The sequence below is a fragment of the Mugil cephalus genome, chromosome 22 (genome assembly GCF_022458985.1).
Source record: "Mugil cephalus isolate CIBA_MC_2020 chromosome 22, CIBA_Mcephalus_1.1, whole genome shotgun sequence".
NCBI lineage: Eukaryota > Metazoa > Chordata > Actinopteri > Mugiliformes > Mugilidae > Mugil > Mugil cephalus.
In genome coordinates this window covers 7,483,400-7,495,403 of record NC_061791.1, presented here as the reverse complement: position 1 = coordinate 7,495,403, position 12,004 = coordinate 7,483,400, and the positions used below count along the sequence as shown (strand labels likewise).

At 38.8% G+C, this 12,004-nt stretch overlaps 3 protein-coding genes across 4 annotated transcripts; all 3 read right to left on the bottom strand.

Moving 5' to 3' along the window:
* Positions 1-2,045: 2,045 nt before the first annotated feature.
* LOC125000163 (E3 ubiquitin-protein ligase TRIM39-like) lies at positions 2,046-4,760 on the bottom strand. Its single transcript, XM_047575559.1, has 2 exons — positions 4,707-4,760; positions 2,046-4,204 (listed from the first exon to the last, which is right to left on the bottom strand). Exon 2 carries the CDS (start codon positions 4,200-4,202, stop codon positions 2,571-2,573), a length of 1,632 nt encoding a protein of 543 aa, XP_047431515.1. The 5' UTR covers positions 4,203-4,204; positions 4,707-4,760; the 3' UTR covers positions 2,046-2,570.
* Positions 4,761-5,326: 566 nt separating this feature from the next.
* LOC124999731 (E3 ubiquitin-protein ligase TRIM7-like) lies at positions 5,327-8,124 on the bottom strand. 2 transcript variants are annotated; one of them, XM_047574724.1, is made up of 2 exons: positions 8,071-8,124; positions 5,327-7,606 (listed from the first exon to the last, which is right to left on the bottom strand). In XM_047574724.1, exon 2 carries the CDS (start codon positions 7,602-7,604, stop codon positions 6,024-6,026), a length of 1,581 nt encoding a protein of 526 aa, XP_047430680.1. In that variant the 5' UTR covers positions 7,605-7,606; positions 8,071-8,124; the 3' UTR covers positions 5,327-6,023. The 2 variants fall into 2 exon arrangements, with proteins under 2 accessions (XP_047430680.1, XP_047430679.1); XM_047574723.1 differs by lacking the exon at positions 8,071-8,124 and adding an exon at positions 7,717-8,064.
* Positions 8,125-8,666: 542 nt separating this feature from the next.
* On the bottom strand, positions 8,667-11,111 carry LOC124999730 (E3 ubiquitin-protein ligase TRIM39-like). The gene is made up of 2 exons (XM_047574721.1): positions 11,026-11,111; positions 8,667-10,889 (listed from the first exon to the last, which is right to left on the bottom strand). Exon 2 carries the CDS (start codon positions 10,885-10,887, stop codon positions 9,259-9,261), a length of 1,629 nt encoding a protein of 542 aa, XP_047430677.1. The 5' UTR covers positions 10,888-10,889; positions 11,026-11,111; the 3' UTR covers positions 8,667-9,258.
* Positions 11,112-12,004: the final 893 nt, after the last annotated feature.

Sequence of the window (12,004 nt, the reverse complement as noted above, 5' to 3'; positions counted from 1 at the left end):
TGATTTATGCAGTAAAGAAAATTTTCCTTGTATTAATTAGCTTCATCTGCATCGTATATGAACCAGTTTGGAAAGGGCCTGAATGCAATGAGCTTTCCTTTATATGTATATTTTAAGATTTGTAATTAGACCTCCATGTTAAGCTTGGCCTTGATTCTCTTTATCTCTTTGCTTTCACCCTTTATTTAGTATTTAGATCCTACAAACACTCCTCTCCTTTAGTTTAAATGCTCTTAGGCACCTTGCAGCCTTTCTCCATACCCGTCAGCGAGGTGACAGCAGGTGCTTTTCATCGGCTGCGAAAGTCAACATACCCATACCCAAATACAGACCGCGGAGTGGCTCGAAGCGCAACAGGCTTTGAATGAGAGCAGCACGGTTGGCCTTTTTCCTGGAGCTTTCCAATGTTCGCTGTCCTCTCTTGGTGCCATTCAGGTCTTCTTTTTACACCGCCGGAGAGCACTTCCGCTCGTGTTTTACATCAACCTCATGTAGGGCTGACCTCTCTATTTTCATTCCCCACTTGATTACACAGCTGGCTAGTGAAAGAAAGAAAAAGATACGTTTTGTCTTTGTCAATGCGATTAATTCACCATAGTGTGATACATTCACAGCACTTTCTTCTTAGGAGCTGGCAAGATGTTCAATTACTTGCATCTATACCTCTTTTGGTGCCAACTCATTATGTAATATGTCAAAGGACTGAGCATTAGCAACTGAAAAAACATATACGTAACAGGGAAAAACTGGCCCGGGTCCCACTAATGAAAGACAAAACACGATGAAACACAAGGTTTTTGTCATAGTTATTGGTGAGCTTCATAAGTGGTGCTTAAGAACGTCGGCCCACGCATCACACTCGAGGATAAACGTGTGCATCCACTTTATCACACACACACACACACAAACACACACACAAATCAGTGTGGGGGCAGGAGCACATAGGCAGGACTCAGGAATGAAAGCAGTGGGCAGGCTGCTATTGATTGACTTACAGGCTAAGCTGTTAACGTGACAAAGACGTGAGAAGCTGCTGCTCTGCTGAGATCCATCATAAGCCTAAATTGTTGAAAACTGGTAGTAACCGGTGTCCTGACGGATTTTAAGCTGTGGCCTTATAGTTAGATGTGGTTCATTTTTTCCCCCTGTCGGTACTATAATAGCCTTAACAGTGGTGTTACGCAGGCCTCTTTCTTGTGGTTTATGCAGAATGCTGTCACTCATCTTTGAAGATAGAAAACCTCTCTTTTGTGCTGGTGTTCCCTTACTGACTCCCAATATGTATTAGGAGCTGGGAGCTACATTTCTTATGAGCTACAAAAATGGTCCTGGGTCAACTTTTGTGTTGAATTACATGAAAGTGTGTTTTTTATGTCATTATTAGCTCCATTACAAACCTTTTCAATCAATATTTAGTGATTACATTGGAAAAACCTTCATATAAAATACAATAGTTTGACTTTACATGCATTTTATTTATTTATTTAATTTATTTTGTTATATGAGGTCATAAAATTAATATGAGAAAACTCTTCTATACAGGGGCAAATTGTCAAATTGACCAACTTTCTTCTGGTCGTCCTAATACCAAGTTTCCTACTCATCTTCTCAAATAATTTTCTTGTTAGTTGTACTGCTTCGGCAGTATGAGAACTATTCTCTTTCTTTCTTTTTTATTGTGCATTTCTTCTTCTTTGTACTCACGTTTCCTGTCCAGTTTTACGGTTCTTGCAACTCTGATTGAAAGACACATTGGTCAGACTTTGCTGTCTTTAAATTAAGCTTACAGAAGTTTAATAAGGAAGATCTGTCCCCTCCACAATGTAATACTAGTTTTACCTCATTTGCATGCAGTTTTTTTGTAATAGAGTATTTTTTATATGGTTGCAATGGATGTGAACACTTGGCTGAATCTCATAAGTAAACAATGACACTGAGAAGCAGCTTCTAAGTCCTGCTTTACTACTAAACTACTCTGTTTTAGTTAGATTATATTGACTGACATCATAGTATTTACAGTTGTATCTTTAAAATGAGAGAGCTAATGATAAGAAAACCAGTCACGATTAGTTTATTCATGTGACACATTAAAAGCAAAGCACCCAAAAAAACAACAAAACTGATTTTACAAGTGTGTGTCTTTTCTCCCAGTAAAATCCCTTTTCTGTTCATTTTAAACAGGTCATTGACTGCATTTGATCACACTTTAGAGATGAAACCCTCTCCCAACCTCTCCCTTTGTGCATAAAAACATAAAAACATCAACATACCTTGGTAACTTTGAACTACATTACAATACTGATAGCTTAAAGCTGTGTAATACAACAGGATTCTACAGAATACAGAATACAACCCTGCACGCCAGCCTGTCGCAGGGCTAACACATAGACAGACAACCATTCATACTCACACCTCGGGTCAATTTAGAGTCACCAATTAGCCAGCATGTCTTTGGAGGTGGGAGGAACCCAGAGAGAACCCATGCGAACACAGGAAAGTACAGAGAGTAGAAAGTAGTAACAAAGATGAGGTTCCATTTCTCTGTGACCTCTAGAGGATGAAAGTAATATTTAGTTAGTTTGAGGTACAGGTGTTATGATGAGAGGGGCAGAGTTTATTCCATTGTGGATGTCTTGAGGGCAGAAGTATGGATATAGTTTCTCTGCAAAGCGTTGGCCTTTGAAAGAGTAGATGTGCAATCCAGAATCCACATTATAGAAAGAAACCAATCCTTTATCGTAGTCCACGAAGATGGCGACTGTTCGAAGCTTCTCTTTCATTTTGATTGCAATTTGTGAATTTTCATATGCGAAATATACACCCTCATCTAACCCAAAGGTCCAGTAACCATCTGAAACTGCTAGATCTGTGTCTCCTTTTCTATCTACAGACTCTCTGACTACTCCAACAGCCCACTTGGTCTTCTTTTCAACCTGCACCTCAAAGTAAAACTTCCCTCCTGTAAAGCCCTCCTTTGCCAGAACTTCAGGATACATCTCAAATCTCTTTGGATTGTTGGGGAGATTTTGTTTGTCTCCTGTAGCAACCCATTTTCCACCTTGCTTTATGATCAGTGAGCAGTGAGCTGTTTCTGGGTCAAGAGTCAAATCCACTGCATGTTCTGTCATTCTTTGCATTTTGATCTCTCTTTTAATATTTTGCATAAGACTGTCTACGCTGCATTTGATCTGATCCACAGCTGTTCTCAGTTCCTTAAAAGACACGCTACTCTGCACACTGACGTTGGTCCAGTCCTTCTCTACAGGAGAGGACAAGGTTGGGAAGTTCTGGAGAAAACTGTGATGGTCCTCAGACTGCGACAGCTGCTCCAACTGACTGCTTCTTCTTTGAAGCTCAGCCACTTCCATCCTCAGTTCTTTGAGAAACCCTTCAGCCTTTTGCTTCATTGCTCTGTTCCTCTCATCAATCACCTCAACAATCTCAGCCTGGCTTCTCTGAATAGAGGAGATGAGGTCAGAGAACACCTGAACACAGGCTTCTTTCTCTTTCTCAGCTTCTTTCTGACTGATGTCAAGGGACTTTTCAAGCTCATCTATCTTTTGAGATCGTGACTGTAATATCTTTTGAATATTTGTCTTCACTGCATCTTTTTTGACTATCGCTGATTCATATTCTTCCTCTAGAGAGACAATATCATGACTCTTGTGGTCGGTTTTGAAACATGAGACACAAACACAAGCTTGGTCAGTCCTACAGTACAGTTCTGTTACCTTGTTGTGTTTTTTGCACATCCTGTCATCAAGATCACCCACAGGATCAATTAGTTTGTGGCTCTTAAGACCTGGAACTCTGTGATGAGGCTCAAGATGGACTTGACAGAAAGACGTCAGACACATCAGGCAAGACTTAACAGCCTTCTCTTTCACATCAGAGCAGATATCACATGGAACATCATGGAACTGTGGAAGCTGTGGCTTCGAAGCAGAGGATTTGACTTGAACCATCTTTGCAAACTCAGCAGCAAGTTCAGACATGACGATGTTGACACGGAGTTTAGGCCTTGAAGAAAATGTTGTTTTGCAGAATGGACACTGGCAAATGGCGTTACTGTCCCAATACGTGTGGATACAATCAGTGCAGAAGTTGTGTCCACATGGCGTTGACACTGGCTGGGTAAAGACGTCCAGACAAATGGAGCACAGGAACCTCTCCTCTGACAGCAGACTGCTGGCAGTAGCCATGTCTGTAAAACAATGACAACAAGCACAATTCAACTCAGTGTAGTGCAGAACAAACTGTTGACTTTGTGTCTCTGTTTAATAAATAAAATCCTGAAACTGAATTAAGTCTTACCTGCAATTAGTTTCAGCAGCTCAGAAAAAATAAGAAGCAAGTCAAAGTTACAGTGAAAACTGTGTCTGCGTTTAGTTTCGTTTCAGCTTGTTGACGTTGTTGATGGGCGGAACCTCAGCTGCTTCTTTAATCTTTAGCATTGGTACTATTTAACGTTTAGTACTGGTACATTTTAACCCTTTCTTCTTTCACACCATGGGTATTTTTAATCTCATGGAACACCTACATAGATACTTCAATGAAAATACTGGAACAACATGTGAGATACAGCAACACAATAAAACACTGAATTCAACTCATTGTGAAGAACAAACTATTAACACTGAAGATGATCTTTTTTTGTTAATAGTTACATTAGTGACAAGAAATGCATGAAGGGAATTAAATCTTACCTGCAATTTGTGTCAGCAGCTCAGAGAAGTTAGAGAGGTTACACCTGTAAAGGTGTCTCTTCTTTGAGTTTCATTTCAGCTTGTTGATGTCATTAAAGGGCGTAGCCTGTGCTTACTGCTTTATTACTACACACTTACTGGTAGAATTTAACTCTTTCAACTCCATTCACACTGTCAGGTATAATTAGCATTTTAGCTAACTCTATAACAAATGAAATAAATCCTCTGTTTACAATTAATGTACTAAATCAGACACCTATTTGCTCCTGTACATAATTTCAATCAGTCTACCCTGAGATGATTCATGCAGAAGTGCAGATGCTTACTTTACTACTATTTTACTACTGCTAGTTTTACTTCTTTTGGATACAGTTTTATTTGTAATAGAGTATTTTTACATGGCTACAATGGATCTGAACACTTGGCTGAATCTCACAAGTTCAAATCCTTGGACGTCACAGAACCTGATATCTTCTCCATGAATGTGGTAAACAATGACACTGAGAAGAAGCTAACGTCCTTTTTTTCTACTAAACTACTTTGTTTTAGTTAGATTATATTGAGTGATGTCAACTTATTTACAATTATGTCTTTAAAATGAGAGAGCTAATGATAAGAAAACCAGTCATGATTAGTTTATTCATGTGACACATTAAAAGTAAAGCACCTAAAAAAACAACAAAGCAGAATTTACAAGTGTGTGTCTTTTCCCAGTAAAATCTCTTTTCTGTTCATTGTAAACAGGTCATTGGCTGCATTGTTATCAGAAATCATTTGACCACACTTTAGAGATGAAAACCTCTCCCAATGATTCCTATGTGCATAAAAAAGCAATAACATATCTTAGTAAATTTGAACTACATTGCAATACTGATAGCTTAAAGCTGTGTAATACAACAGGATTTGACAATATTTCTGCACGTCATTGGAATGATAAAAACATTTACATTACAGTACATTATACAAGAAAAACCACTGATGATGCATATTATACTTATGTCAAATCTTCCAGGGATGCAGTGATGTGGAATATCTATCTGATACCGTGTTCAGGCACTTTTACTATGTCTCCTACAAGTTTTTAGTAGTGTATGCTCAGTTTACTGGAGTGATCTGAAGTGAACTGCCTAAATGTGGTATTGGTTAACCCCTAATATCTATCCGGGAAAAAATATTATTACTTAAATGACATTTAAAAAATGGTGCTGAAAGTAGTAATGAAGGTCAGGTTTATGTTCTTTGTGCCCTATAGAGGAGGACCAAAACAATCTAGTTAGTTTGAGGTACAGGTGTTATGATGAGAGGGGCAGAGTTTAATCAATTGTGGATGTCTTGAGGGCAGAAGTATGGATATAGTTTCTCTGTAAAGCGTTGGCCTTTGAAAGAGTAGATGTGCGATCCAGAATCCACATTATAGAAAGAAACCGACCCTTTATCATAGTCCACAAAGATGGCGACTGTTTGAAGGTTCTCTTTCATTTTGATTGCAACTTTTGAATTTTCAGATGCAAAATATAAACCCTCATCCAACCCAAAGGTCCAGTAACCATCTGAAACTGATAGACCTGTGTTTCCTTTTCTATCTAAAGACTCTCTGACTATTCCAACAATCCACTCTGTCTTCTTTTTAACCTGCACCTCAAAATAAATCTTCTTTCTTATGAAGCCCTCCTTTGCCAGAACTTCAGGATACATCTCAAATCTCTTTGGATTGTTGGTGAGATTTTGGTTGTTTCCTGTAGTCACCTGCTTTCCATTTTCACTTATGATCAGTGAGCAGTATGCTGTGTCTGGGTCAAGAGTCAGATCCACTGCATGTTCTCTCATTCTTTTCATTTTGATCTCAGGAATATTTTGCACAATTTCACTAGCTGTGAGTTTCACCTCAGCCGGAGCATTCCTCACTTCCCCAAAAGACACGTTACTCTGAACAACAACATTGGTCCAGTCCTTCTCTAGAGGAGAGGACAAGGTTGGGAAGTTCTGGAGAAAACTGTGATGATCCTCAGACTGCGACAGATGCTCCAACTGACTGCTTCTTCTTTGAAGCTCAGCCACTTCCATCCTCAGTTCTTTGAGAAACCCTTCAGCCTTTTCCTTCATTGCTCTGTTCCTCTCATCAATCACCTCAACAATCTCAGCCTGGCTTCTCCGAATAAAGGAGATGAGGTCAGAGAACACCTGAACACAGGCTCCTTTCTCTTTCTCAGCTTCTTTCTGACTGATGTCAATGGACTTTTCAAGCTCATCTATCTTATCAGATCGTGACTGTATCATCTTTTGGATATTTGTCTTCACTGCATCTTTTTTGACTATCACTAATTCATATTCTTCCTCTAGAGGGACAATATCATGACTCCTGTGGTCGGTTTTGAAGCATGAGACACAAACACAAGCCTGGTCAGTCCTACAGTACAGTTCTGTTACCTTGTTGTGTTTTTTGCACATCCTGTCATCAAGATCACTCACAGCATCAATTAGTTTGTGGCTCTTAAGAACTGGAACTCTGTGATGAGGCTCAAGATGGACTTGACAAAACGACATCAGACACATCAGGCAAGACTTAACAGCCTTCTCTTTCACATCAGAGCAGATATCACATGGAACAACATGGAACTGTGGAAGCTGTGGCTTCGGAGCAGAGGATTTGACTTGAACCATCTTTTCAAACTCAGCAACTAGCTCAGACATGATGGTGTTGACACGGAGTTCAGGCCTTGAAGAAAATGTTGTTTTGCAGAATGGACACTGGCAAATGGCGTTACTGTCCCAATACGTGTGGATACAATCAGTGCAGAAGTTGTGTCCACATGGCGTTGACACTGGCTGGGTAAAGACGTCCAGACAAATGGAGCACAGGAACCTCTCCTCTGACAGCAGACTGCTGGCAGTAGCCATGTCTGTAAAACAATGACAACAAGCACAATTCAACTCAGTGTAGTGCAGAACAAACTGTTGACTTTGTGTTTCTGTTTAATAAATAAAACCCAGAAACTGAATTAAATCTTACCTGCAATTTGTTTCAGCAGCTCAGTGAAAATAAGGAGCAAATCAAAGTTACAGTGAGAACTGTCTCTTTGTTTAGTTTCGTTTCAGCTTGTTGACGTTGGCTGCTTCTTTAGCCTTTAGCACTGGAACAACTTAACTCTTTCCTCTCCACTCACACCATGGTTCTCTCTCTCTCTCATGGAACACCTACATAAATACTTCAATGAAAATACTGGAACAACATGTGAGATACAGCAACACAATGAAACACTGAATTTAACTCATTGTGAAGAACAAACTATTAACACTGAAGATGATTTTTTTTGTTAATAGTTACATTAGTGACAGGAAAAGCATGAAGTGAATTAAATCTTACCTGCAATTTGTGTCAGCAGCTCAGAGAAGTTAGAGAGGTTACACCTGTAAAGGTGTCTCTTCTTTGAGTTTCATTTCAGCTCGTTGATGTCATTAAAGGGCGTAGCCTGTGCTTGCTGCTTTATTACTACACACGTACTTGTAGAATTTAACTCTTTCAACTCCATTCACACTGTCAGGTATAATTAGCATTTTAGCTAACTCTATAACAAATGAAATAAATCCTCTGTTTACAATAAATATATTAAATCAGACACCGATTTGCTCCTGTACATAATTTCAATCAGTCTACCCTGAGATGATTCATGCAGAAGTGCAGATGTGTACTTTACTACTATTTTACTACTGCTAGTTTTACTTCTTTTGGATACAGTTTTATTTGTAATAGAGTATTTTTACATGGCTACAATGGATCTGAACACTTGGCTGAATCTCACAAGTTCAACCTCTTGGACGTCACAGAACCTGTTATCTTCTCCATGAATGTGGTAAACAATGACACTGAGAAGCAGCTAACGTCCTTTTTTACTCCTAAACTAGACTATATTGATTAATGTCATATTATTTACAGTTATATCTTTAAAATGAGAGAGCTAATTATAAGAAAACCAGTCAGGATTAGTTTATTCATGTGACACATTAAAAGTAAAGCACCTAAAAAAACAACAAAGCAGAATTTACAAGTGTGTGTCTTTTCTTCCAGTAAAATCCCTTTTCTGTTCATTGTAAACAGGTCATTGACTGCATTGTTATCAGAAATCATTTGATCACACTTTAGAGACGAAAACCTCTCCCAATGATTCCTATGTGCATATAAAAGCAATAACATATCTTAGTAAATTTGAACTACATTGCAATACTGATAGCTTAAAGCTGTGTAATACAACAGGATTTGACAATATTTCTGCACGTCATTGGAATGATAAAAACATTTACATTACAGTACATTATACAAGAAAAACCACTGATGATGCAATGTTAGGGCGTTCAGGCACTTTTACTATGTCTCCTACAAGTTTCTTAAGTCTTGAGTCAACCGCCTAAATGTGGTATTGATAAACCCCTAATGTCTATCCATGAAAAAATAAGGAAATTGTATTACTTAAATGACATTTCAAAACTTTTGCTGAAAGTAGTAACCAAGATGAGTTTCCATTTCTTTGTGACCTCTAGAGGACGAAAGTAATATTTAGTCAGTTTGAGGTACAGGTGTTATGATGAGAGGGGCAGAGTTTAATCCATTGTTGCTGCCTTGAGGGCAGAAGTATGGAAATAGTTTCTCTGTAAAGCGTTGGCCTATGTAAGAGTAGATGTGCAATCCAGAATCCACATTATAGAAAGAAACCAATCCTTCATCGTAGTCCACGAAGATGCCGACTGTTTGAAGCTTCTCTTTCATTTTGACTTCAACTTTTGAATTTTCAGATGCAAAATATACACTCTCCTCTAACCCAAAGATCCAGTAACCATCTGAAATTGATAGATCTGTGTTTCCTTTTCTATCTAGAGACTCTCTGACTATTCCAACAATCCACTGTGTCTTTTTTTTAACCTGAACCTCATAATAAAACTTCCCTCCTGTGAAGCCCTCCTTTGCCAGAACTTCAAGATACATCTCAAATCTCTTTGGATTGTTGGGAAGATTTTGTCCATCTCCTGTAGACACCTGTTTTCCATCTTCACTTATGACCAGTGAGCAGTATGCTGTGTCTGGGTCAAGAGTCAAATCCACTGCATGTTCTCTCATTCTTTTCATTTTGATCTCAGGAATATTTTGCATAATTTCATTAGCTGTGAGTTTCACCTCAGCCAGAGCCCTCCTCACTTCCCCAAAAGACATGTTAGTCTGAACAACAACATTGGTCCAGTCCTTCTCTAGAGGAGAGGACAAGGTTGGGAAGTTCTGGAGAAAACTGTGATGATCCTCAGACTGCGACAGATGCTCCAACTGACTGCTTCTTCTTTGAAGCTCAGCCACTTCCATCCTCAGTTCTTTGAGAAACCCTTCAGCCTTTTCCTTCATTGCTCTGTTCCTCTCATCAATCACCTCAACAATCTCAGCCTGGCTTCTCTGAATAGAGGAGATGAGGTCAGAGAACACCTGAACACAGGCTTCTTTCTCTTTCTCAGCTTCTTTCTGACCGATGTCAATGGACTTTTCAAGCTCATCTATCTTATCAGATCGTGATTGTATCATCTTTTGGATATCTGTCTTCACTGCATCTTTTTTGACTATCGCTGATTCATATTCTTCCTCTAGAGAGACAATATCATGACTCTTGTGGTTGGTTTTGAAACATGAGACACAAACACAAGCTTGGTCAGTCCTACAGTACAGTTCTGTTACCTTGCTGTGTTTTTTGCACATCCTGTCATCAAGATCACTCACAGGATCAATTAGTTTGTGGCTTTTAAGAACTGGAACTCTGTGATGAGGCTCAAGATGGACTTGACAGAAAGACATCAGGCACATCAGACAAGACTTAACAGCCTTCTCTTTCACATCAGAGCAGATATCACATGGAACAACATGGAACTGTGGAATCTGTGGCTTCGGAGCAGAGGATTTGACTTGAACCATCTTTTCAAACTCAGCAGCTAGTTCAGACATGACTGTGTTGACGCGGAGTTCAGGTCTTGAAGAAAATGTTGTTTTGCAGAATGGACACTGGCAAATGGCGTTACTGTCCCAATACGTGTGGATACAAGCAGTGCAGAAGTTGTGTCCACACGGCGTTGACACTGGCTGGGTAAAGACGTCCAGACAAATGGAGCACAGGAACCTCTCCTCTGACAGCAGACTGCTGGCAGTAGCCATGTCTGTAAAACAATGACCAAGTCAAAGTTCAAGCACAATTCAACTCATTCAACTGTAGTACTGAAGAGTACTGCAGAATAAACTGTTGACTTTGTGCTTTGGGTTTTAATAAAACTCAGAAACTGAATTAAATCTTACCTGCACTTCGTGACAGCAGCTCAGAGAAAATAGAGAGCAAGTCAAAGTTACAGTGAAAACGTGTGTCTTCGTTTAGTTTCGTTTCAGCTTGTTGACGTCGTTGATGGGCGGAACCTCGGCTGCTTCTTTTATTTCCTGTTAGAATTTAACCCTTTCCTCTCCACTCAGATCACATGTTTGTAACAATTACCATTATTAATTATTAACGATCATTCCTGCTGCTATTTGTTAATTATTATATTGTTATTTTTTCTTACATATACATCTTATTAGTTCCTTACTTTGCATTAGTAGCAGCTTGTACAGAGCAAGAAAACAACCAAAGATTAGTGTCCGAAAATGAGTCGAAGTAAAACTTACATATCTCTACCCTTTCTTCACTTATTTATAAATAAATGAAGGCGAAAACTAAATACAGTTTTAAATAAATCAAAATGACACACAATGAAATAAAATAATGTGCTCCTCCTCAATAGATATTGTTCAGTATTTTTGCGACTTCACCTCAGAGATGTTTATAGAGATAAAATATCTCTAATGGTCTTTGTCACGTGACGTCACACTCGCAAAGTCGAAGTGCATTCTGGGTCATGAGCGCCATTTTTGTGGGTACAACGCGTTGACTATGAATCAGGCCGATGAAAGTTATCTATCTATATATATATATATATATATGTATAATGATGATGTTTTATCTGACCCTACAACATATTAAATAAATCCTCTGTTTACAATCCATCTGTTAAATCAGTCACTTGTATGCGTTTGTAGATAATTTCATATGAATATGAAACTCATATTCATGCAAATTCATATAAAAAAATATAAAAAGTCAGAATTTTCCATAAAATATTTTGGGGCTGACAGTTTTTTTCAATCCAGCTTCAGTCAGCTCTCATCAAATTCTCTCACGTTTCTCTCGTGTTAGGCTTCTACTGATCCATCAAGCAAAAGTAGCGAAGAAGATAATCCAGTCTGA